Source organism: Ammodytes marinus (assembly GCF_949987685.1).
Source record: "Ammodytes marinus genome assembly, chromosome: 17".
NCBI lineage: Eukaryota > Metazoa > Chordata > Actinopteri > Uranoscopiformes > Ammodytidae > Ammodytes > Ammodytes marinus.
In genome coordinates, this window is record NC_137221.1 from 10,393,019 (window position 1) to 10,416,072 (window position 23,054).

Genomic DNA, 23,054 nt, shown 5'->3' on the forward strand with positions numbered 1-23,054 from the left:
ATTAAAAACCCAAGGGAGAGGATCTGCGTCCTTCACCTACCACTTTCACCTGCGGACGTCAATCACGCTGAGATGAGCGTCGTTTTAGCCTGACACGACACTTCTATCTGATTGGTCCAGCCTTGGTTCAGGGGCGGGACCTCCAAGTCCTCTGCTGAAATCCCATTTGACGAGAGGAGTCTTGGGGGTTGACGTGACGCAAGCTCGGAATTCCCAAAGTTCCCAAGTTCACAGGAAGAGAGGAGCGTTGTTGTTCATACCTAAATCACAAAAACGTTTTGCTGAGCGAAAAAACTAAAAGAGCGAGCGACTGAGGTGTAAGCAAGCGGGGTAAATAAACCGTCTTCTTTGTGTTGAATGTGACAGAGTCGAGCAGCTGTTTGGAGCCGCTCGCTAACAGCTGGGCCTGAGTGAGAACGCGGAAGAGTGGGAGTGGGAATAGTCAGACTACCATCCTTTGTTTACCATCATGGGTGAACCTTGATTTAGGTTGCTACAACAACCATAGCCCCTATATTTCGTTCCTTATACGTGCATAACGGGAATTGAGTGCGTCTGTGGTGGGCAAGTGAGTATTAGCCTTTGTTTGCTATGTTTTGTGGAGCTATGATCCGCTCGTACCCGGAGTTTGACCATTTTTGGTAATTTGACTGCCACACATGTGGAGTGGTTGGATGATCTGAATGAATGGTTGGCTGGAAATGCCATTGGGGATGAATGAAATCCGGACATTCCCTTTTCTTCCGACTGTAGTCTTTATTTAGCTGCGCAGCAGTAGGCTATGGATGCCACCACACCGTTACATAACTTGTATCCACGATTATCAGGAATTTATCTCGTGCGTGGAGTGAATTAGGTCCCCGCTAATGCATAATTGGGTCCTATAGTACTGGTATTAAGACATTCAGCATCAAAACACTGCAGTACATGTGTCATAGGTGTCATAGGTGGTCATTTATGTGTATTTCAATGCCCACAGCATACCCTATACTTTATGATAGATTAGTATTGTTTAAAGTCAGATAACAGATAATCACATGAACTCCCACAGTGCATGTAGTCTGTGCTTCAGGCATGTTGTTTCTGTCGTCGTCTGCAGAAAACCCATAAAGCTGACTGTGCACCGTGCTGTGCCAAGTGGAGCCTGAAGAGGGCGATGTCTGACAACAGCCACAGCACAGGCAGCAGCGGCTCCTCCACCAACAGCTGGACCCTCCTCTCCCCCGAGGTAGGACAAGAGAACCAGCTCTGGGGGACGAAAAAAACGGTGTTTGAAGCTCAGTGTGCCTGCATAACATTTGGAGGACGGTTATCTTTCTTGCTCATTTTTATGAGTTCATGTCAAATAGGCATGTCTGTACCTGCACACATAAGCTTTCCATAATGGCACCATTGTGTGCAAAGTGGTCCGTTACTCCGATACTGATATGTCCATGTTGAAATATGTGTATTTAGGAATGTTTCAGGAATTACCTTTATCCGCAGCGGTTGCCTGTTGTTGGTATTATTGTTTTTTTGTATAGTTTTTCAACTGTATGTGCAAGTATTTTGCATGACTTCATTTCTATTGAGGACAAACGATTTAATATAATAGTAAAGAGTGTCTAGTCCTCCTAGACACTCAATTGCCAATTGATTTGTTACACCAAACTAAAACTGATAACATCTACTAACTGCCCTGCAACAAGGCCTTACTTTACAATTGTTATAGTGTTAATTTTTTGGTGTTGTTTTAACTTTATGTATACTATACAATCCTAGTGCAGGAATGGAGAATTATATGTCAACATGTATAACAATCACACCTCATGAATATGGACGTTTAATGTAAGTCAAGCTATATAGTCCATTATTTAGGCATGACATTTTATTCAGTGTATACTCTATCGTTGATTAGGTCAACAAAAGTAAAAAAAAAAAAAAAGATTAACAATAATAATAACAAAAAATGTATTGTAAATCCTATTATTCAATCACACTGATAGATGATAAACATATCGATATAGTTTCCCAGCCCAGGCTTTGCATGCATGTGCATGCCTGTTATGGGCAGCATATGTCAAGGTCGTTGTAACCAGGGAGAGTATGATAGTTAATGAAGCCTGATCTCCTGGGATCTTCTCACTCTACAGGAAGCTGCCGTTGAGAATGTGGGGCCGGTAGACGACGGCACAGAGAGCCTGGGCGATGTCCCCAGTCTCTCTGAGGACGTGACAGGTACTGACTAGTCTAGATCTGTGGCTGCAGGGTTTTTGACGTAAATAACAACCGACATTTGAGGACAAAAACATTGCTTTGTAACCTAACCATTGCTTTCACAATTTAGGTACTGTCTGACACTGTGAATTAAATTTTTTTAAGGAGCTGCTGCAGAGTTCAAACCAAGTGACATACCATTAGAAACTGTCCTGTCTGAAGAAGGTCATCAGGTCAGTACACAATAAACTATGCAATAATTTAATCACTGCCTTTTAAGTAACATAATTATGGAGAGGTCAAAAAAAACTTACAGCATATTTACACAGTTATAACCTGCTCCTCGTGATGTATCATTGGCTCAAATTTGTAGTTTGAAGTTGTATTTCCCAGTACTTCAGAATAAAACGGCAGCTTTCCTTCTACAGTTACCATTCTGCACCCGTGTTCAAGAACATACAGGCTGAGACGTGTTATACGAGTTGTAGAGATACGCTGGAAGTAGCCCCAGTAGAGCGTGATGCTTCGGGCCACGTGAGATGTTGTGTTTTTCAGTCAGGTGATGAAAAACGTGCCTGTGCCTCTTTTCTTACTATGCCAATTTCCACAGTCATTTACAAAAGCAGAAGTTGTGATCTGATCTTTTGAAATCAGTTAAAAGTCGCTATGGGCAGCATAGTTAGGAAGTCATTAAATGAAAGATAAGTACTGAAGACAATACAGAGTAAGAGAAGATATATGCTTAAAAAAACAAAATAGTAGCTGCTAATCACACCTGAAATGCAACAAAGTTCACAAAAAGATATGAAGGTATAAAGGTATTCACATATAACTGCTTTAATGTATTTCCAGGTGTGTCAAGAGACCTCTCCAGAAAGCAGCTTGGGCCCCATCCCGTCTAGTCCTTCTCGGTTGAGTCCTCATGTACACACCCCTCTGGACCCTCCTGACTTAGACCTAGAGAGTCAGGCTCCGGTCATCCATGACATCGTGACCTCCTCCCCCGGTGACAATGAGCCGCTCGGGGCCACGCCCTTCGTCACCAACATTGATCTGGATGGTTCTCTCGATATTCCCGCTGCAGAACTCCAGCCGGCTGAGCCTGAAGAATCCTGCTCCGAGATCCCAGTCTCTGCAGAACAAGTGATTGATGCCCCTGTTGCTGATGTCACGCTGATTCATGCTAGGGAGAGTCCTGTCGAAATCGCCACGGAGACCCTCGACATCCCCACGGAGACCCTCACAGCCTCTGATCCACTCTCTCATGTCGAAGCTGATATCGACGTTGCTCCGGAGAGTACAAAGCAGCTAAGCCTAGTGGTAGAGAGCCTGGAGGCAGAAGGCCCCATCGATGTTCGTCCCACGCCAGAGACCGTTGGCTCAGCGGAATCAGTGGAGGAGGCAGAGGTGGAGACAATGACCCAGGAGGAGATACAGCAAGAAGAAGTAGTAGTAGAGGAAGGTATGGGATCAATCTCTACAGGAATAATTCACTCATGATATATTGGGGTAGCAGAGTGGTCAGTCAGTTGGTGAGAGTGGGCAGTTTTCCCAATTTATTTGTCTTGCTGAATTTTTCTGCTTATTTTCTATTGAAATATGTATCTTCAAAAATCTTCCAAATCTAACAATACAAGACAGAAAAACTAAACCCTTACCCCAGCCATAAACTGGAACACTGTCAATAGTTGCGAGCAGACATTAGGGGGTCTCGTGCCACAAAGTTTGGGAACTGCTGATCTAACAAATGGTATGATACAATTACCCTTATTCCTCCTAAATGCTACATACATGCAGTCCTTATAATAAGACTAAAAGTCTCTACCTGCTGCCCCTAGAGACAACCATGTTCATTATACTGCACACCCATGGCAATCTGGCCTGTAGCTGTTGAGACATCTCGGCCTACACTAATGTGTTGAACAAGCCTAACTTTTCACTATTAGACGCACACAAAGAATTACAAATCTTAATCGCCTAACAAGACAAATTTCTAGACAGGAAGGTTACACTTCAAACAATCCATAATTTCTGAACGCTTAATCTTCCAATTAGCTTTGGGATTCCTTTCTGAAGAAAAAATCCATGACTAGAAAAACCTGTTATGAGTAAAATGTATTCTTAATTTCAGTGTGTTGTGTACGGTTTTTCTCTGGCCGTGTGGTAAAATTATTAAATACAGTTTAAGAACATGCACCATTTAAGCACAATATCAGCTCAAATAATGATGTCTAATCATTGCATATAATGTTTGGTTTTAATAGTTAAAATGACCAAACAAAGTTAGTGATTATTGACCTTATTACCATAATTGACCATATTGGCTTTTGTGGGCTCTTGGGGGGGTTAACAGCTTTGCCCTGATGTTAACACAGCCTTGAGCTAAGTAAGTGTTTTTTGTCACTCGTAATTAGTGCTAGTCAATAGAAGGAGAGTATGAGAGTCCTCTTGCAGAAAAATTGGTGAACATGTTTCCTATTTGTGTCTCGCTGGCAGCTGGAAAGTGATTTATCAGGATGACAGGGAGGCGAACACCCCGCTGAGAAAATGAAGAAACCCCCATGCGTGAAATTACTGTTGTTGTAATTTAGTGAGAAAAATGTCATCCATTTCCACAAACGGCACTGACTTTTTGTCAGCTTTTTTTCATACACTCCTCCTCACACACTGATGTGTTTTGCAGCTAATGGATTCACTTACATTGTGGTATTTTGTGCGAAGCAGCCTGCCAGAAGGTAATTAGGATTTTTTTTAAATAACTCTGTCATGTCGAGATGGTTCGTTTAAGTGACTCCAGGCCACGGTAGAATGCATGTGTTTTTAACTTTAGGCACATCCGCTTTCGATCATCTTTTAACAAAAATACATAATAGAGCGTGACTACTCCGTGATGTCTTTCCTTTGCTTGTTCATATTCAGAATGTCTTTTTTCCTTGTGTTTCTATCTCTCCCTCCCTCAGTGGCATCCAGTGGTTTGGAATGGGGCGACACCAGCAGCTTTGATGATGATGGACTGAGGAGAAGGAACGTAACCTTTGAGGGGCCGAGGCTCAGAACGTCAGATGAGGAAGACGAGGAGGAGGAAATGGAGTTCAGGCTGGCCGAGAAGAAGGAGGAAAAGCCCTTCTTCTCTTTGAACAAATGCATTGTGGGTTCTCTAATCCTGCTCTTCTTAGGTTCCCTGTTCCTGTCAGGTCAGTTCCTCTAACACCCTTGCTTCTGCTTTTCATGGTACAGTAAGATTAAAACCCTCCCTGCGTTCCAAATAGCATACTCTTCCTTTTTACTTTTCTGGTACTCCAGTTGATCTTTAGAGGTATGTAGTTAGTTAGCATGCAGTAGGCATACAATTGGGGCAGACCGGATGTAGTAGGGCATCCAGGTATTATCAAGCAGGCTGCATCTGACTACATGTATTGGGACATCTTTTTCTACCATTCTAAATATTAATAATCTTTATTAAGGACTCAGATGGTCCACTCACATCCAACATACACACACACATAGAACACATTAAAATACATTACTCAATAAAATACTGTACTAAAATAGGTGCAAGCTATCATGCCAATGCTTTCGAAGTCTGGATGTGAACCTATAGCCCATCATAGGGTTGGTTAAGGCTATAATGATGCTATTTTCTGATAAATCCAATCGACACATAAAATTGAACATTAACTTTCGTAACAGTGCCTGACATGTAGGTACATTAGAGGACACAAATAACTGGCTAGCACTGTGCCACCTAGGAACACGGAGCAACAACCTCATGGCATCATTATATGCCACTCTAAGCCTCTGCATACTTCTCACTCTGTAAGAGGACCAGAGATGAGCTGTATACAGCGGCGTGACATAAGCCCTAAACAGAGCACACTTAACATCTGTGGAACACATGGAAAACAACGACCCTACTCTTTTTGGCATTATAGTTGATGTCAAATTCTCTTCCATATTGTGTGCGTATCCTCAACAGCTCTTGTAACCCAGCAGAATATGGACAAAGTAAAACCAGGTCATCAGCATACATGAGATGATTCACAACTTGATCTCCCACAATACATCCTGTTGTACATTCATTTAGCTGTCTTGAAAGGTCATCAATATATACATTAAAAAGAATAGGAGATAAGATTCCTCCTTGACGGACCCCATTCGCCACATGAAAAGGATCAGAAACAGTATTATCCCATTTGACCTGGAATGTTTGCTGAGCATACCAATGCATTAGAATTCTAACAATATATTTAGGAACATCTCTCATAAGTAGTTTTACAAATAGTTTTGCATGGTTGATTCTATCGAATGCCTTAGAGGCATCAATGAAACAGAGAAACACAGAGGTGTTTTGGCGTTGATATTTAGCGACAATCTCCTTTAGAGCATAAATGCATAAATCAGTACTATGTTTTCTCTTGAATCCAATTGATTGTCTGTAGTTAATACATACATTTCCATCCTATTTAAAATAATTATTTATTATAATTATCCTTAGACAGGGTACTGGCAAGGGCAATTGGCCTATAATTGTCCATGCTGTTTAATTTGCCAGCCTTCTAACTTAAGCACAGGAACCAGCAAAACAGACAAGATGGAGTCAGGGAGAACACCATGCACCATGATACCAGTGAAACACATGGCTAACAGTGGAGAGAGCCTATAGCTGGCATGCTTAAGATGCTCTGCAGCAATACCATCTGTACCACATGTTTTGTTGTTATCAAGCATCTCAATAGCATGTGCCACCTCTGCTGGGTTTACTGTAACATTAGTGACATTATTAACAGCAACATTACTCTTGACACAGTTGAACAGCTTGATATAATGCTCACGCCATAATTTTGCAATGTTATCTGAACCACAGATACCTTCAATGTCATGTGGTAAAGACGTTTTATGGTTATTCATCACTTTGATTGCTTTCCAAAAGTCAACATAGTTGTTCTTTTGTAGATTCCTAGCAAGCAAGTCCGCTCTAATAGTATTCTCTTTTGCAGCCCATGTTTCTAATATTCATTGAAAATGCTTATTTAAGTATTATCTTGAAATTAAATGTAGGGTTCCGCTAACTGCAAGTTACACATTTGACATTGCCAGTATTTCCAAATGATATAAGCACATTTGTTTAGCCGTTGTCAGCAACAGGCAGATGTTTGTTTTCAGATCTTGTTGACTAAGCTGTACTATGTCAACAGGTTCCCTCTCTGACCTGGATAATGGTAGGTCCAGTACTAAAGATAAGACAGCAGTGTAAGCTTCTATGCTAGCTGGCTAACGCTCAGTCGCTTGTCCAAGCGCTTATCTGGCCTGACACTTCTAGCAGTGGCAGCAGAAAATGGCAAATAACACGCATTCAGAATTTCACAATAACGCTCTTTATCACTGTTTGGAAGGACTCACTGAATGATGAGTGTGCCTAAGATGAGGGGGTGAATCACATATCACTGCCAATTTGCTTAGTTAGGCAAAAATGTATCATAATGTTTGTAATTGAATTAAAATATTCTGCCTAAAAAGTTTCTGTGTTGTGCACATGCGGTGCCTGAGCTTGTAGAATGCACTTCACAACAAAAGCATATTGTGCCGTTGTAAGACAGCTTGTCAGCTGTGTGTAAATAAATAAGTGCCTGTCGTCAGACCTGTCTGAAGGATTTGTTGTTTTCTTTGACAGGCGACTTTGACGGCTCTGATGATGGAGAACAAGGACAGGTCTGTTCCTGAAATCTCTCACTGTACTAACTTAATCTCTGTGGTATTTGTTGTCCAGCATGTATCTATACAATAGTATTTAAAGAACATTGGAGGCTTAAAAATTTGAAGACAAATGCTAAAGATAGGATCATTTCATAATATTTATTCATCTGCCAACGATTTTTCAATCCAGGACTGGCTTAGCGGCGATCCTCAGGAAATGAAAGAGCTATTGGATAAACTGACACAGGAAAACCAACAAATCGCTCAGCTAGAGGCTCAACTGCAGGTCAGTATACCAGTCGATGCTAATGATGTTGTTTTAACCTTATGGGCTGTTTTAATTCACTGCAGTACATAGACGGCTTGTTTGCAATTAATACTATTGTTGATTGTTGTGTATATAGTCCAAGTAGTGCTCTGACTACTGCACTTGTCGGTATTGTGAACTTCAGTATTTCTCTCTTTTTTTATTCTTAGTCTCAGAAAGAAGAACTGGACTTGGCTCTGAGGGCCAAAGCAGCAAGCGGTGATGAAAATGGTCAAGCCAATCTGGAGAAAGAAAACACCAAGCTGAAGGAGGAGCTGTCGTTTCTGCCTGAGCTGAAGAAAGAGTTGGAGAGTCTGAGGGTCAGGGTGACCGAACTCAGTCAGCTCACAGGTACGGAGTGCATCAGCTCATTTAACATTGAGTGAAAGTTGTGCCGCTGCTAAACTGATTTCAGTTAATATGCATTGAAGTGATCATGCATACAGTATAGATGGGTAACTGTCATATAAAAGTGGATACCCCAGGGGTGTTTACTCTTTTGACCTTTTCGGTTATAATGATCTACTAAAGCCATTGTAAATTTTATATGTTGCCTCCTTCACAGATGATCAGGAAATGCCTCCGTCTAGCTCAGGCTCAGCCCCTCAGCCCAGTGACAAAGATGGTCCGAGATCCCAGAAAGCACCAGGACCTGAGAAGAGAAAGGACACAAACGTGAAGGAAGAACTCCAGAGGCAGAAAGGTCTTCTGGAGGAGAGCAGGAAGAGACTGCAGGGCATGAAAAAGGACGGAGGCGACAGGAAGCGAGGAGTGAGGGACAGTTTGGAGGAGATCCAGAAGAAGCTCTCAGAACAGGTGGAGAGGTGGGGGAAGAAGAAGCCACAGACGGAGTATAAATGGAAAGGGAACAAGGGACAGAAAACCAACGGGCGGGACCACTGGAAGAAAGACGAGAAGAAAGAGTGGAGAGGAGAGAAGGACGGCAAGCGTGGCAAAGAGGAGAAGAAGGAGTGGAAGTCCGAGAAGCCAAACTCTCACAAGGAGGCATGGAGGAAACACCAGGACGAGTGGGACCGGAAGAAAGGGGAGCGCAGGACGGACCGAGAAGATAGGAGGAAGGAGAAGCCGTGGCACAGCCGGCCCGGCAAGAACTCCCACAGCCACCACCAGCACCACCAGCAGCAGCAGCAGCATCAACAACAACAGGCTCGTCAGCAGAGCCACAACGACTTCTGGAAGGACCAGGAGCAGAAGATCAGACGCAACGTCCTCGCCCAGCTGGCCTGCCGTTCTGTGGAGGACTGCGCCGCCAAGGAGGGCCTTTACCCGGTGGAGCTGTCTGAGTTTGAGGAACTGCTGGAGGGCTACCTGAGCAAGCTGGAGGGTTCTTCGGCGGGGAGCAAGGACAAGATCCGGAAGCTGACCGCCGAGTTCTTCGACGACGGCGTGTTCATCCACGACAGGGTCCTCTTCAGTGACTTTGCCGAGGACGTGGCGGACGTCTTGGAGGACATGGTGGACGTTCTGCAGAAGGACGACGATGATGCCCTGGAGGAGCAGATGGAGGAGTTTGAACGGGAAGCCCTGTGGAAGTTTGCAGCCACGACCTAAAAAAAAGGACAAAGAGGAATAAGGGAGTGGAACATGCAAACGCTAAGAAACAGCATTAGCTGTGGTTTTATAGGACATTTTCTTGCCTACATTCTCCTCTTCAGAGCTGTAATTGTAGTAGCTTCTGGCACAGAGTGGTCGTGCCGCTCATAAACGTGTCCCTCCAAGTCTTTAATTATAAGCTAGGACTTGTGCTCGGTTGTTTTTGGACTTAGTTGTTGTTACCTACCTCTGTCAGGTCATGCCGCATAACGCAAAGCCCTTCAGTAACGTGTTGTGTGGATTTTCCTCTGCTGTATAGTGTTTTCTCAGTACTTTGTGCATGTTGCAGTTCATAATGTAAATTCAAACTAATGATATACTGAGGAGAAAAAAAATAGGCTCTATGGGAGATGGTATTTGCAAATGATAAAACCAGTGCAATGGTCAAATATATAATCCAAACAGTATTAGATATGTTGTCAGTTATGGAAAGAAATGTTAATTTGACTGTTGAATACTTTTCTGTCATTTGACTTTCTGCATTATCTGTGAAAACAACTTGCCACTACTCAGAGGAGGTTAAAACTTTATGCTGGGATTTTTTTTGGCAGATGCCATTTGCCTGGCGACGGGTGTAAACTGTCCAATCCCAGAGGATGAGATCCTGGTTCTCTCCGTGATAAGAATCAGACCAGGTCAGACCAGTTTTTTTTCAGCGGCTGTTTACTAGATTTTGGGCTGTTTGAGAGCCCCTAAGCGTTTGGTTTGATCACCCTCCGACTCCCAACTGTCAGTTGACAGAAGATGTGTAGAACAGCCGGGAACTGGTTTGTGTAATATAATGCTGCTTGGAAAAAAAAAGCAATAAGACAAAGAGACAGCCATAGCCAAAAGTATGACCCCGAAACCCCTTTGGTACTTTTCTCAACCGTTCAAACTCGCAACAAAGTTTTGGGAATTTCTTTTCTCACTTTTCACTTAATCCTTGTTTTTCTTTTCTTTTCTATTTTTAGACCACTTCTCTTTAACATTGTTGTTGCATAGCCACGGGGACCTCAACACATGATCTACATACACTGGGTATCTCCGAAGATTCAGAGTAAAACGTATAGAGTTTAGTGATCTACAGTAATCCCCAAAATGTTTCTTAATTTGCCTTAAAATGAACGAATATTATTTTTTTTCTCCTTTTTTGTCCTCATTTGTCCTCATTTGTCCTTATTCTGTTAGCAGTTTGATGTGAACTGACATGCACACGAGTGATGTAGCAGAAGATACAGCAGTTTATTTCTAAAATGTTAAGTTATGAGCCAGGAGAAAGAACTGCTTTATGATGTTTGGTACTTTTACTTTTTTGGTTCAAGTGTTTGACTCTAGTCATGTTAAATCATAAAGTTTTCCCTCTCTAGGTGGGCGTGAAGGTAAAATCGACAGATTATGATTGTTAGCTCTTTTTTTTCAGTGATTTAAAAGAAGCTTTGAGGCGTGTCATGTTTATTTATTCTGTCAGTACACTGCAACTCTCTTCGTTTTTATCCCAGCCCATGCACACAAAATTGTGGTGTTTTCTGTTACTTTGGTTTTCAGAAATGTAGTTTGCCAGCTTCTGCTTACGTGCCTTTATTATTATAAAAGAAAATGTTAGATTTAATTTGCTTCTACAGAATTGGGAGAAGAAAAAACAAGTTTACACTACTTACAATTGTACTGCTGTTGGTAGGGCAGAGAGTGAATGTCATAGGGTTTACACATGAAGCGTTGTATTGATTTTTGTTAAATGTTTTCTGCTGCTCGTACAGAGGAACCTTTTACTTTGGAAAGTTTTAAGGCCGAAGTGATCGGAAGAAAGGTTAATGTCAACAGATATATCCTTTAATGAACCACATTTAGGAAAGTCTAATTTGAGCAGTAGTTTTCATGTTTGTGGGACAACTGTGGGGCTCTGCTTATTTTGATAATGTAGGAACTGGCTCAGATGTGCATGTTGATCCCTCGAAAAATGTATTGATAAAATTTGGATCATTTCTATTTTTTTTTCTTCCAATTCATCAATTTTGTCGTCTACATTTCAATAAATTTTTCACCACTAACTATGTGAAATGTGTCATTTTTTGAACACTTCCCAAGAGTCAGTTATTATGTGTAAAAATACATATATATGTGATTTTATCCTCTGCTACAATGCACAAGTTGTAATAATGAAACTATTTTACTATACTGAAAAATGTCCAGTGATACCCAGCCGTGTGTGACTTGCAGCGTCTGACTCACACTCTGGCGGGAAGTAGACGTGTTAGCATTGACAGACATCTATTATCACAGCTATGATGCCAAACTAAAATATTTACTTGCAGATTATGAGCTCACCGACACAAACTCTTTTTCAGCCTGACCTGATACATGAACCGACCATCCACTCAGTGGATATGCTGATGAAAGAGAATGTAAGCAAAGATTGAGTAACTACTAAACTGCAGAGAGATCTTGTCATTCTTTGAATTCTCCAAACATGTCACCGTGCATGCTTTTCTGCATGTTTTTTTGCTATCTTACTTCATGCTCTACATTCAAAGAGCAGACGGATCAGCAATTACAAAACATCTGAGAGAGAATATTGGAAAAGTAATAAAAGAGTGAAATGAAAATTAACAAATTAAATGTTATAAAATGTAATATCCTAGTTTTTCCTTTAAGGCTGCAGGTATTATTCAAACCTTTAGTTCTGCAGTTGTAACACACACATGCGCCCGTGTGTGTTGCCTTGAATGCCGTTTTATTTGAGTCATGTTTTGTATAAACCAATTACTGCTTAGGCAGGCATGATTCAGTCACTTGATTAGAATGGCCTGACAGAAATGCCGTCAGTAAAGCCCTTGCTCTGCAAAGGGGCTGAAATGGGTTTTGTGCTATCATCAGTATAAATTTGCCCTCTGTATCACCCAATGGCAGTTTTCTGTTTTGTGTGTGTGTGTGTGTGTGTGTGTGTGTGTGTGTGTGTGTGTGTGTGTGTGTGTGTGTGTGTGTGTGTGTGCGCAGCTTTTTTTTGGTGATGTGTGTCCCAACTGTAGTGGAAATCAGGCAGAGATAAGGTCAACCTAGGAGACGAGGGCAGGTTAAGTGTTTTCCGCTGATGTGTGCATCAATGGACGCAGATGAAGCGTATATAAGAAGTGATGGTCAGAGCAGGGTATCACCCGCTGCAACACACCACTCAGCATTTCGACACAAAAAAGGTGATACCACTGCCACTGTTTTTAAGTGTCTTCCACTGATGTGATCAAGTGTAAAAGATGTTTTGAAGTGTTTTCTTGCAACTTTTGACACTTTGTTCACCATCCAGGTCTCAGGAAAACACATCATGGAAGCTGCCATCATCACCATCGTCACCCAGTTCAAGTCGTACGCTGGCAAAGATGGATCTTCCAGCACCCTGAGCAAAGACGAATTCCAAAACCTGGTGACATCTCAGCTGCCCAACTATGTCAAGGTAAGTCAAATAAGTTTTTCTAAGCCACTTTGCCTGCTATGACCTTTGCACCTGAGCACCTACAGATAGCAATAAAGAAGCTGTGGTTTATTATGCAACATTAAGGTGTCTGATCCTGGGCACATCTTACTGTGAATGCATGGGCTTTACATACTTTAGAACTCCACTGTTGTCCATCCTCATAAGAGATTGATTTTTGCCACCATGTATTGCTACAAAAATAATACTTTCTAAGTTGAACACTCTTCCAATATGTTTAAAACCAACATCATCATCTTGTAACATGTACAATTTATTCAATAAATGTGTACTTTCATAAAGGTTTCATACATTATTGTAATTTGCATGCTTCTTATATCCCAGATTAGTGCCACATTGGATTTGTGTTGATGCATGACACCCCATTATGAGGTCTCATGCTGCAACATAAAAAGCATTGCATACGTTGGTATTAAATGGAGGAAAAGCAATCAAACGCCGTATTGAATACGCTTTTTAACCAATCAATTTGTAACTGTTTTAATGGTCAAATCACTTAAACGATTTGCCGATTATCAGATTTGCCTCCAGTTAATTTAAAATGTGTAAATGCAACATGGTGTTACATTTTAAGAAAGGGAAGATGAAATAATCCTGAATGATAGATGGGACACTGTATATTCATATACGAAATATATTAATTTGCCCATTTAAAAACATATACTAATCCATTGCATGTTTTAAAAGGCAATGAGTAAATGATTGGATGTCCACCATATGTAAAACATCAAACACAGATTAAATATGTGCTTTTGAAGTCTTTATGTGGCTGTTAATGAATTTGTGCTCGAGATTGTATTTGTTACTACACTGAGCCATTAGATGGCAGGACAGTCTTGCAGAGAAGCTGACATTGATCAGGGTCTCCTCTCCTCTCTGCTATCACCCACAGAACGCCAGTGATCCTGCCACCATCGAGCAGCTCATGAGCTCGCTGGATGAAAACAACGACGGGGAGCTGACTTTCTACGAGTTCTGGCAACTGATTGGGACGCTGGCGAGCAAACAGGGGGGCTTCACTCAGTAGAGAGCCCACCATCTCCTGCCTGATGGGGCTATGGGCAGATTGTGCAACATCAAATCGACTCGATTCAAGCTGTCCTACTGTAAACTCAAGGGCATTCTCATACTTTGATCACTCCACCAGTGCAGCATGTGTTACTCTTTAGTTAACCATTTGTTAAATTACCAGGCAACTTTGAATTAAAGGCGTCAATGTCCTAAACACTCATGCCACAAACACTCTTGTCGTCTCCTGTCATTCATTCACCAGATTATATGATGTCCAAAGCCACCCACATTTTAGCGGGAGTGTATTACAGCCTTGATTTAGTGGCCTGTAATCCTATATGTGTCACCGCTGCCACAACTACACCATCCAAACCATATCTTGTTCCACAGAGCTTCATAATGCCGGTACAAAGCTGCCTCTCCAAGCGTTAAGGATGCAGTGATGCAAAGTCCCAGCCTGGCGTCTCTTCACTGCAACATGTGCACCAGATACCTCCAATTATGTTTTAGTGGGGACTTATTGTCTATGCAACATTTGCAGCTTTGTGATTTAATTGCATTGTGCCCGTTTAGATGGTAAATCTTGGTGTAATGGTCAGCTCTGTGTTAATTCGGATGTCTAGACAGAGTTATTTGTGCTGGCTTGCTCTCCAGCTGTTTTATAGCCTGTATAAGCCTGTGTTTTAATTCTGTAAAAAGGAGAGAAGGTGCCTTCTAAGTGATGTTGACAATGTGGATCTTTGAACAGATAACACATTTTGACCTTTGTATCCAAATTAAGCATGCCAAGTTGCTAGTGCAGGAGGGGTGATGACGGGCAAATGAATCAGCAGTAACAAAGTGAGCAGGGCACCCATCCGGTATAGTCTGTGTCACTGTGTGTACGTTCTCCATATGGGAAAGTGTCCTTGGTTGGCAGACGAGAGCTTCCCCCAGATAACCTCCGTGTTGAGGCTTTGAATCTCCCCTACCCATAGAAAGACATGCCAGCTGTGAGATGTAATCTGTATAGGGAATTCAAAAAAAAATACTTGAAAGCCCTTGCAAGAATCTGGCAAAACTGCTTTTCTTCTTGCACCACTTTTGCCACCCACACTGTCCTTCCTGTAGTATTTTCACAGAAGATTCCTTTGGTTTCAAAATTCCATATGTCAGTTGGGAGAAGATTGACCTTTGATCGAAGCCACATTTAAATAAAATCAATAGAAAACGAAATGTATTCTATTATTCTTAGTTTGTATTTGTCAAGTTTACTGTCACAAAAGACAATTGTATTTTGAATATGTGTTACTGTCCCCAAAAAATGGCCTGCATAAGTTTAAGTAATGACACATCTTAGTCATTAGGATTGTAAGATTCTCAATGATAGTTTTACTTTTTAATTGTTTTGACTTTATACTTTTGAAAGCCTGAGCCTTGTGCGGATGAAGTAATCCCACCCGCCCTGTCTCCTCGTCCCCGCAGATGAAGCCGCTCCAAGCCACAAGCCTGGCTAGTCGGCGTGAAACCGTGCAAATCACACATGACGTGAAACAGCTGGCCCACGAACCAAAGATAATTCCTATAAAAACCAAAGTATAACTGTTTAGATACACTTTTACTCCCTTTTCCTGTCAGTTAGAGTCGCGCTCTTCCAGATTCCCAATTCTCCCTCTCACTCTTCCAGGTACACGCCCTTTGACTTGTCAGGGGGAAAAGTTTTAAGGAAAGAAAAAAAAAGAGGCAAATCACGGAAGAGATTTTGCTGTCCTACTAGTTTGGCAAGTTCTCTGGGCTCAAAGCAGCGGAGAAAGGCGGAGAAGAGGGCAGAAACTCACATTTGTGCACATTTATACACTTCTCTTGTCCCGCACACGGTATACGGTGAGTTGAATGCGTAATTTTGGATTCTTTGACGTTTCTCCTGCGTATAAGCATTTGTATTTGGTCATCGTTTTTGCCACGTTTCGATCTACTCTTGCAAGAGCCATCCCATGAAACTTGGCCGCGGTCTGACTGCAGGACGGTTTCTATGACTCCAGGGGTTTTTTAGGCTCATGTTATACTTACATACGAGTAAATGTTAATAGTTTGTGGCTATGTGTCTTCTATTTACGTTTATTTTTCGGGTTTATGGACCGTGTTAAATTGCCATATGCTTTCTCTCTGAAAGGTATCTGATATTTTGAGATCAGTTGTCAAGTTGATGATCAATTGCAAACAGCCTATCAAAAATGTAAGTGAGTTTATGTGGCAAGAGTATTGGGCTTATCTGTAATATATTCAGTCGCGCGTTAAAGCGCAATTTTGCGTAAAATCAACATTTTGCGTCCAGTAGGTCATGCTTTTTATGAAGAGGCCCATAAGATTAACAGCTTGGCTTGCTGATGGATTTTCGTATCCTTTGTGACACATTTTCTCAATACTGTTTTTAAATACATGAAACTGCATTTGGTGTTAATGCCGATGGTTTCTGGCACATCTGATGCCTGTTGATAGTGTTGCGCACGCGTCAATGTGGTCGGTATTTTCAAACCCGAGGAATTGGATGAAAGACTGCCTGCCACTGTCTGCTCATCACAATTTACAGCCACAACCTAACTTGTTCCTCCGTTAATATTTTATGCCACACGAGCGGTAGTATTGTCATTACTCTGCGCACATACCGTATCAGATTCGCCCATTTGGAAACGCAACACTCAATCTCCTTCGGGCTCTGGAGGGAAACGGGAAACCTCTGGTAGTAGGCCTGTATATTTAATTATTTGCTCAGTTGTTTTTTTGCTCTTATAAGACAAATAACCAGGGTCAGTTTGCCTCTTCAACTGGACAAGTTGAAGCTCTGACGCGGCAGGTCTTGGCTTCATTTGTTGAAATTAGGGCACGTCTTGGAACACTGCCCAGAGAGCAGGCATTTCCACCTTAAGACAGATCACTAGGTAAATAATGAATGTGAGAATGGATAGAAATGTCAATCCAAGGATTAAGTAAATAGGTATTTTCGGACAGGACTCACTGAGAGCCGCTGAGGACCGTGTGTGTACACAGGCTGCAGAGGGTGTGTCACCCTGCAGGAAGAAGTCCCCTTTAAGTTCCTACAAAACACGGGCTGTAGCCTATCTATTATAAACCAAAAACCGTACAAAAGACACTAACAAAGGTTGAACATTTTTAAAACGATAAAGCAAAGTAAAGTAATGTTTTTTTTCTTTTAACCCATGCTCATAACTTTATAACTAGTGTTCAGTGACAGCTATAGGCAATCAGTCAGATGAGATAATGTATTCTCACTCTATTGCATGGCTGTGCGACCTTTGGCTGCATTGTGTTCTTGTGGTGGCATAATAGGTCACAGTAAATTGACAGTTTGAGACCAGTAGGTCAATGAGTGAAACCTGAAAGGGGGTTGCATGAAATATTAGGTTTTAATGGCTGTAGTGGCAGGGTTCTCTTTCTCACACGGTATAATGAGTCTAACAGGCACATGCCCTAATTGGCCCCTATATGCTATGGAGAGTTTGCTTTGCTGTGGTGTGTTTGTGTGTGACATGCACTTCAGTAATTGAGATATTAGTTTGCCCCCTCCAAATGACCAATCAGCTGAAACCCGAGGAGGCTGTTGTGTGTTCTTACCTGCATATGCTCTTGTTTACTCTGCTTTTGCGTTCGAGTACAGAAAGCTGAGGGACTTGTATACAGTCGCCTTGAACATATCATCCCCTCACCGCTGCAGGGCAAACTAGCTCGGAGTTTGCCTGTAAATTCCTGTCTAAGTGACCTACACAGGCAGCAATGAATGGAATTCCTGCAAAGATGTGTCACATACTGGCATGTTCTACACACACAACATCCTTAGTTTATCTTTACATCTGTCAAGAACTGAATTTACAAGCGTGTCTTTATGTAAGTCGTTGGTCTTGACGTGGTCTAAAAAATGTGTGCATCGTGTGCTAATCAGAGTTTGCATCCGGTGTGTAATGAAAGCTTAGAGAAATCCTTTCAAGCCTCCTTGTTATGTGTGTTTGTGTTCAACAGTGTGTAGGCAGTGGCTTGAGGAGAAGAAAAGGGCAACAAATTGAAAACGAAGATGAGACAGTGGCAGGCAAAGGAAGAGAGAGTGGAACTAAAAGAGATAGAGAAAAAGAATGGAGGGGGGGGGTAGGAGCAGACAGGGACTAGGTAATCCCTTTAGGTAATGTGAAGCCCAGTCCCCTTGGTAGCTTCAGTAGATCAGATGACCTATCAAAGATCAGAACTTCCATTGTGCATCACAGCTCGTCTCTCAATCAGACTCCCTCTCGCCCTCTCCGCTTATCTCACGTCACCATCCCTCCCTTATTGCGACTTTAGACGCAACACCTGAAACGAGTGGCATGGCATGGACACGTGGAGATCCTCTGTTTCATTTTCCACTGAATGTGACGATCACTTGACTGAGTTTTGAACCGTACCATCCTGAAACTTCCTCCCTAACATTGCATGCAACAAGTTATATCTATCTATCTATCTATCTATCTATCTATCTATCTATCTATCTATCTATCTATCTATCTATCTATCTATCTATCTGTCTGTCTGTCTGTCTGTCTGTCTGTCTGTCTGTCTGTCTGTCTGTCTGTCTGTCTGTCTGTCTGTCTGTCTGTCTGTCTGTCTATCCATCCATCCATCCATCTCACACTGCTGTCTTTGTATCCCCAGACAGAGGAGTCATGGAGAACGCCATAAAGACCATGGTGACAGTCTACTTAAAGTCTTCCAAGGGGAAGGAGAGTCTAGGACAGAAACAGTTCCAGGACCTCGTCAAGAACCAGCTCTCCAACATCCTTTCGGTTAGGAAATCTTCCTTGAGCCTCTATGAAATGTTGCCCAACACACATTACGTAACCACCTCACATAGAAGCAAGCAGTTGTCTTGTGTTATCCTTGGCCAGTCTTAACCTGCCCAGATTTTAAACGTGAGGTGAGCATTGTGACCAAAGGGTGGTGTAACACTGTATATGTTATATACATGAATAGGGAAAAAGTGATCTGATATGATAGGATGACATTTGCATGCATTATAATGTAAATAGAGCCACTGATAGAGGGTCATTTGCTAATCGTGTCAAGTGATTTCACCATTGAGAGTACAGGTAGAGTTACTCATCATCATGCTTGATTGTCTCGTGTGTGTGTGTGTGTGTGTGTGTGTGTGTGTGTGTGTGTGTGTGTGTGTGTGTGTGTGTGTGTGTGTGTGTGTGTGTGTGTGTGTGTGTGTGTGTGTGTGTGTGTGTGTGTGTGTGTGTGTGTGTGTGTGTGTGTGTGTGTGTGTGTGTGTGTGTGTGTGTGTGTGTGTGTGTGTGTGTGTCCTACTTCCCCAGGACTCAGAGAGCAAGGAGGCGGTCAAAGACATGGGCCAGGGACTGGATGCGGACCAAGATGGCAAGGTTGGTTTTGAGGAGTACATGAAGCTGGTCGGCTACCTGGCGGTCTCACTCAGTGAGCAGCGCGCCTTGGCCAAAGACGAGCCTGCTCAAAACGCTGCGTCCGGACAAGTGGCGGAAAGTGCCCCGGACAAAGTGGAGGACAAACCTGAGACAAAGGCAAAGGAGGAAGCAAAACCTGAGGTGAATGACGAGCCAAAGCCAGCGGTGGCGGCGTCCATTGCTGAAATAAAGGTAGAGGCTAATGCGGATGCCAAGATAGAAGTAAAAGTAGAACCCCCGGCGGAGGTGGAGACGGTGGCGGAAGTGGCGATCGAGGAGGAGAACCCAGTGGCGGCAGCTACGGTGGCGGAGGTTGTAAAGGCGGCAGTAGAAGAGGTCATGAAAGACGAAGAGAAGGTGGAGGAGGAAACGGAAAAGGTGGAGGAAGCTGCAGAGAAGCTGGCTGCAGCCGTCGAGGACGAAGTGGAGAAGAAGACAGAGGAGGCGACCTCATAGGGGACAATCCATTCCTTTCCTTAAAAAATTAATAAATCACACTACACGCTTAGGCTACATTCAACACTACACAACAGCATTAGTGCCACAATGAGTTGGTAAGCAGCAAAAAAAATGTTTACCACGTACCACAACTTTAAAATACAAAAAAAATAGATAAAACCTACAAAACCCAAAACCCTGAAGTAAACCCTATTCCCTATTTCGTATATGTGATGAATAATACATGTACATGACAGAAATATTGCTGTGTAGGCCTACTACTAGTCACCACTATGTTCATATGTACAGCATGTGCATCCCACTATATATGGCACATTTACCTCAATATGATATTACACTATGATAGCATGCAGACGTACACTATCATATGCATGCCATATCCCTGTGAAATCCTTACTGCAAAATATGATTTTCCTGCAGCGGTACACGTGGACAAAGTGTCACTGTATGTTTACCAGACGCCACTGCAGTCAAGATGTTAAGTTTAAACCCCGTCCTCTCCCAAACGTTTGCCTTTATGTGGGTCTCTGCTTGAACTCCTCGCCACTACTCACTGCATATTTGTCCTTTGTAAAACACCAGCAGTGTACATCTTGCGAAGCACTAATGGCTTAAATAAATACTTGGACATTTTGGGAAAGAGTTAGCTGAGACGATCGCGACCACTTTCATACGTGTCATTTTAATATGAAGCCACTGCTCAGCATTAGGACAAGAAATAGCTAGCTTGGCTCTGTCCAAAATGTGACAAAAAATGCCTACCAGCACCTCTAAATCTCACTAATTAGCACGTTATATCTTGTATTGTTTTTTAAATCCGGATTTAACTGCTCAGACATGACATGTTAATTAGCGAGCTTTAGAGGCAAGCTAGCTGTTTCCCCTTTTCCTGAGTGTATGCTAGGTTAAGCTAAGCAGCTGCTGGCTATAGCTTTATTTTTTAACGCAAAGGCATGAGTGGTATCAATCATCTAGGCAAGAAATTTCCGAAAATGTCTAACTGTTGCTGAAAGGTTTCCTTAAAAATATCTCAATAACACTACATGTTTTTTTACATTCACATTTTTATTTCACATTGCTATGGAGCTAATTTGGCATGACAATAAACAAATTGTTTTGCTGACGCTTTGCATTCCTTAAGCTCATCTTAATTGTGTACTCATCTCCATATTACCCCATCTTTTTCTAGTTTATGGGCTCTCTTCCTCTTTCATTTTTTATTTTTTTGTAATTCCCAGAGAGGTTAATTTCATGTCCTATCGTATATTCTCTTCACTCATTGTCAAATGAATTAGGAACGGGAAGATCAGGTGTGGCCCTGGGCTAAATAATTAAGTTTCAAGAATGGAATCCACACCCAAGGACCCTTACGGTCAAAAGGGAGCCCAAAATAGTCCCATGAGACTGGGCTGGTGACTAGAGCAGAAGGTCAGGGAAGGTGTTCATGCAACCCCTATCCAGTACTAATCCGGGATTAAAACTGGTAGAGAAGTTCAAGGTAGCAAACACAAAGAAGTGAAGAAACCTAAAGAAGGTGTAACTCTGTGGCAATTTCTATCTTGCATATGTTACAACACAATTAGTGCATAACTATTTGTTGGTTAGATTCCACTTATTGATCCATAAAAGTGCAGGATGGTATCTGGGGTGACTCCTCCTGCTAGCACTTGATTGCAGTGACTGAAACTTGTGCTTTGTTTTTGGAGGTTCTCTTCAAAATTGATGTTGCTTTTTTGCTGGTTTTAGCACGCTTGTTCAGGCTTGCATGTTTGTTTGGCAGTCACACCCGCATACAGTTTAAAGACCCTGTTTGACCTGCAACTGGATCCCTGGGTCCCACAGGCTTTGGGAAATGACTGGATTAGGCTTTTGATGGGTAACACAGCCTGGGACACAAACAATTACATGAAAGTAATCCCGGGCTCCAGTGATCCTGCCCATCAGATGAGGTGGCAGAGCGATCAGTGTCGGAGGCGGTGCTTTTGTAAAACAAAAAGATAAAACAAAGAATACTGAGCCATCAATATGAATCTATGTGGTGTGATATTTTACATAAAAGGTTGCATGCTACCAGAACATTATTTGCTAGTATTACAATTGTATTGCATTTATTATTGTGGCCAAATATTTAAGTTCGACGTGGCCTCATTGTATTTAACTTTTTGAACCTAACTCTTTCTTGTTGGACCACTATGGAGATCACTTGAAAACGTGCTTCTTTTGTCACATTATATGTAATTTGTTAATTACAATTTAATGAATAGTAAATTGTTTCATCATTAATAATGCAGCCATGAGAAAGGAGCTCAGGTTGCAGGCGTGCTATGTAAAATGTCTACCTGGCGAGCTGTGTCGTGCTTAAGGCGCACACATTTTGGGCCCTCTACCAAATATGCACCTGATGCACTGTGAGAGCACACCTGGCACTTCAAACTGCTCAGCAGCAAAATGGGCAAGACAAATAAACCATGTGGTCACGCTGCCTTACTGCGACACTCCCATTGCAAATACGATCTCATTCACACCAACTGTGCTCAGCCCTTATACTCATAGTGAGCTGTGTTTCCTGCATGCTCTATTACTAACACACCTATTAGACATTTTGGGCAATTAAGACTTTTTTATTCTTATTTCTTTTATTAAAACCATATTCTTTATATTAAAACATTTTGTAACCATGGTACTTCCTGTGAATAATGGAAACATATCACTCTCTTGCACCATCTACAGAAAGCTTTCTGTTCAACTGTACATATAGGCCTAAGGCGCTTGCATTTAGTTATAGTGTATATGTATTTGTGTGTATATATATATATACGTGTATACAAATACACATATATTGGCAAGCTGCATACCTTATTTC

At 42.0% G+C, this 23,054-nt stretch overlaps 3 protein-coding genes across 4 annotated transcripts; all 3 read left to right on the plus strand.

Moving 5' to 3' along the window:
- Nucleotides 1-223: 223 nt before the first annotated feature.
- Nucleotides 224-11,841, plus strand: pbxip1a (pre-B-cell leukemia homeobox interacting protein 1a). Of its 2 annotated transcripts, XM_080045960.1 has the most exons (11): nt 224-330; nt 1,100-1,228; nt 2,133-2,217; nt 2,362-2,429; nt 3,049-3,658; nt 5,157-5,390; nt 7,392-7,415; nt 7,868-7,905; nt 8,081-8,176; nt 8,368-8,548; nt 8,763-11,841. In XM_080045960.1, exons 2-11 carry the CDS (start codon nt 1,157-1,159, stop codon nt 9,767-9,769), a joined length of 2,415 nt encoding a protein of 804 aa, XP_079902086.1. In that variant the 5' UTR covers nt 224-330; nt 1,100-1,156; the 3' UTR covers nt 9,770-11,841. The 2 variants fall into 2 exon arrangements, with proteins under 2 accessions (XP_079902086.1, XP_079902087.1); XM_080045961.1 differs by lacking the exon at nt 7,392-7,415.
- A 1,107-nt stretch (nt 11,842-12,948) lies between these two features.
- Nucleotides 12,949-15,367, plus strand: LOC307263853 (protein S100-A13-like). Its single transcript, XM_080045137.1, has 3 exons — nt 12,949-12,984; nt 13,092-13,238; nt 14,170-15,367. The coding sequence occupies exons 2-3, from the start codon at nt 13,110-13,112 to the stop codon at nt 14,302-14,304; spliced, it is 264 nt and encodes an 87-aa protein (XP_079901263.1). The 5' UTR covers nt 12,949-12,984; nt 13,092-13,109; the 3' UTR covers nt 14,305-15,367.
- A 628-nt stretch (nt 15,368-15,995) lies between these two features.
- s100u (S100 calcium binding protein U) lies at nt 15,996-21,315 on the plus strand. Its single transcript, XM_080045968.1, has 3 exons — nt 15,996-16,151; nt 18,966-19,096; nt 19,628-21,315. Exons 2-3 carry the CDS (start codon nt 18,977-18,979, stop codon nt 20,186-20,188), a joined length of 681 nt encoding a protein of 226 aa, XP_079902094.1. The 5' UTR covers nt 15,996-16,151; nt 18,966-18,976; the 3' UTR covers nt 20,189-21,315.
- The last annotated feature ends 1,739 nt before the right edge of the window (nt 21,316-23,054 follow it).

Coding starts and splice junctions, on each gene's coding strand:
- s100u (XM_080045968.1), top strand. CDS start 18,977: ATGGAGAACGCCATAAAGACCATGGTGACAGTCTACTTAAAGTCTTCC. Junction 19,097..19,627: donor AGCTCTCCAACATCCTTTCG/GTTAGGAAATCT, acceptor CTACTTCCCCAG/GACTCAGAGAGCAAGGAGGC.
- pbxip1a (XM_080045960.1), top strand. CDS start 1,157: ATGTCTGACAACAGCCACAGCACAGGCAGCAGCGGCTCCTCCACCAAC. Junction 1,229..2,132: donor GGACCCTCCTCTCCCCCGAG/GTAGGACAAGAG, acceptor CTCACTCTACAG/GAAGCTGCCGTTGAGAATGT. Junction 7,906..8,080: donor ATGATGGAGAACAAGGACAG/GTCTGTTCCTGA, acceptor TTTTCAATCCAG/GACTGGCTTAGCGGCGATCC.
- LOC307263853 (XM_080045137.1), top strand. CDS start 13,110: ATGGAAGCTGCCATCATCACCATCGTCACCCAGTTCAAGTCGTACGCT. Junction 13,239..14,169: donor AGCTGCCCAACTATGTCAAG/GTAAGTCAAATA, acceptor TATCACCCACAG/AACGCCAGTGATCCTGCCAC.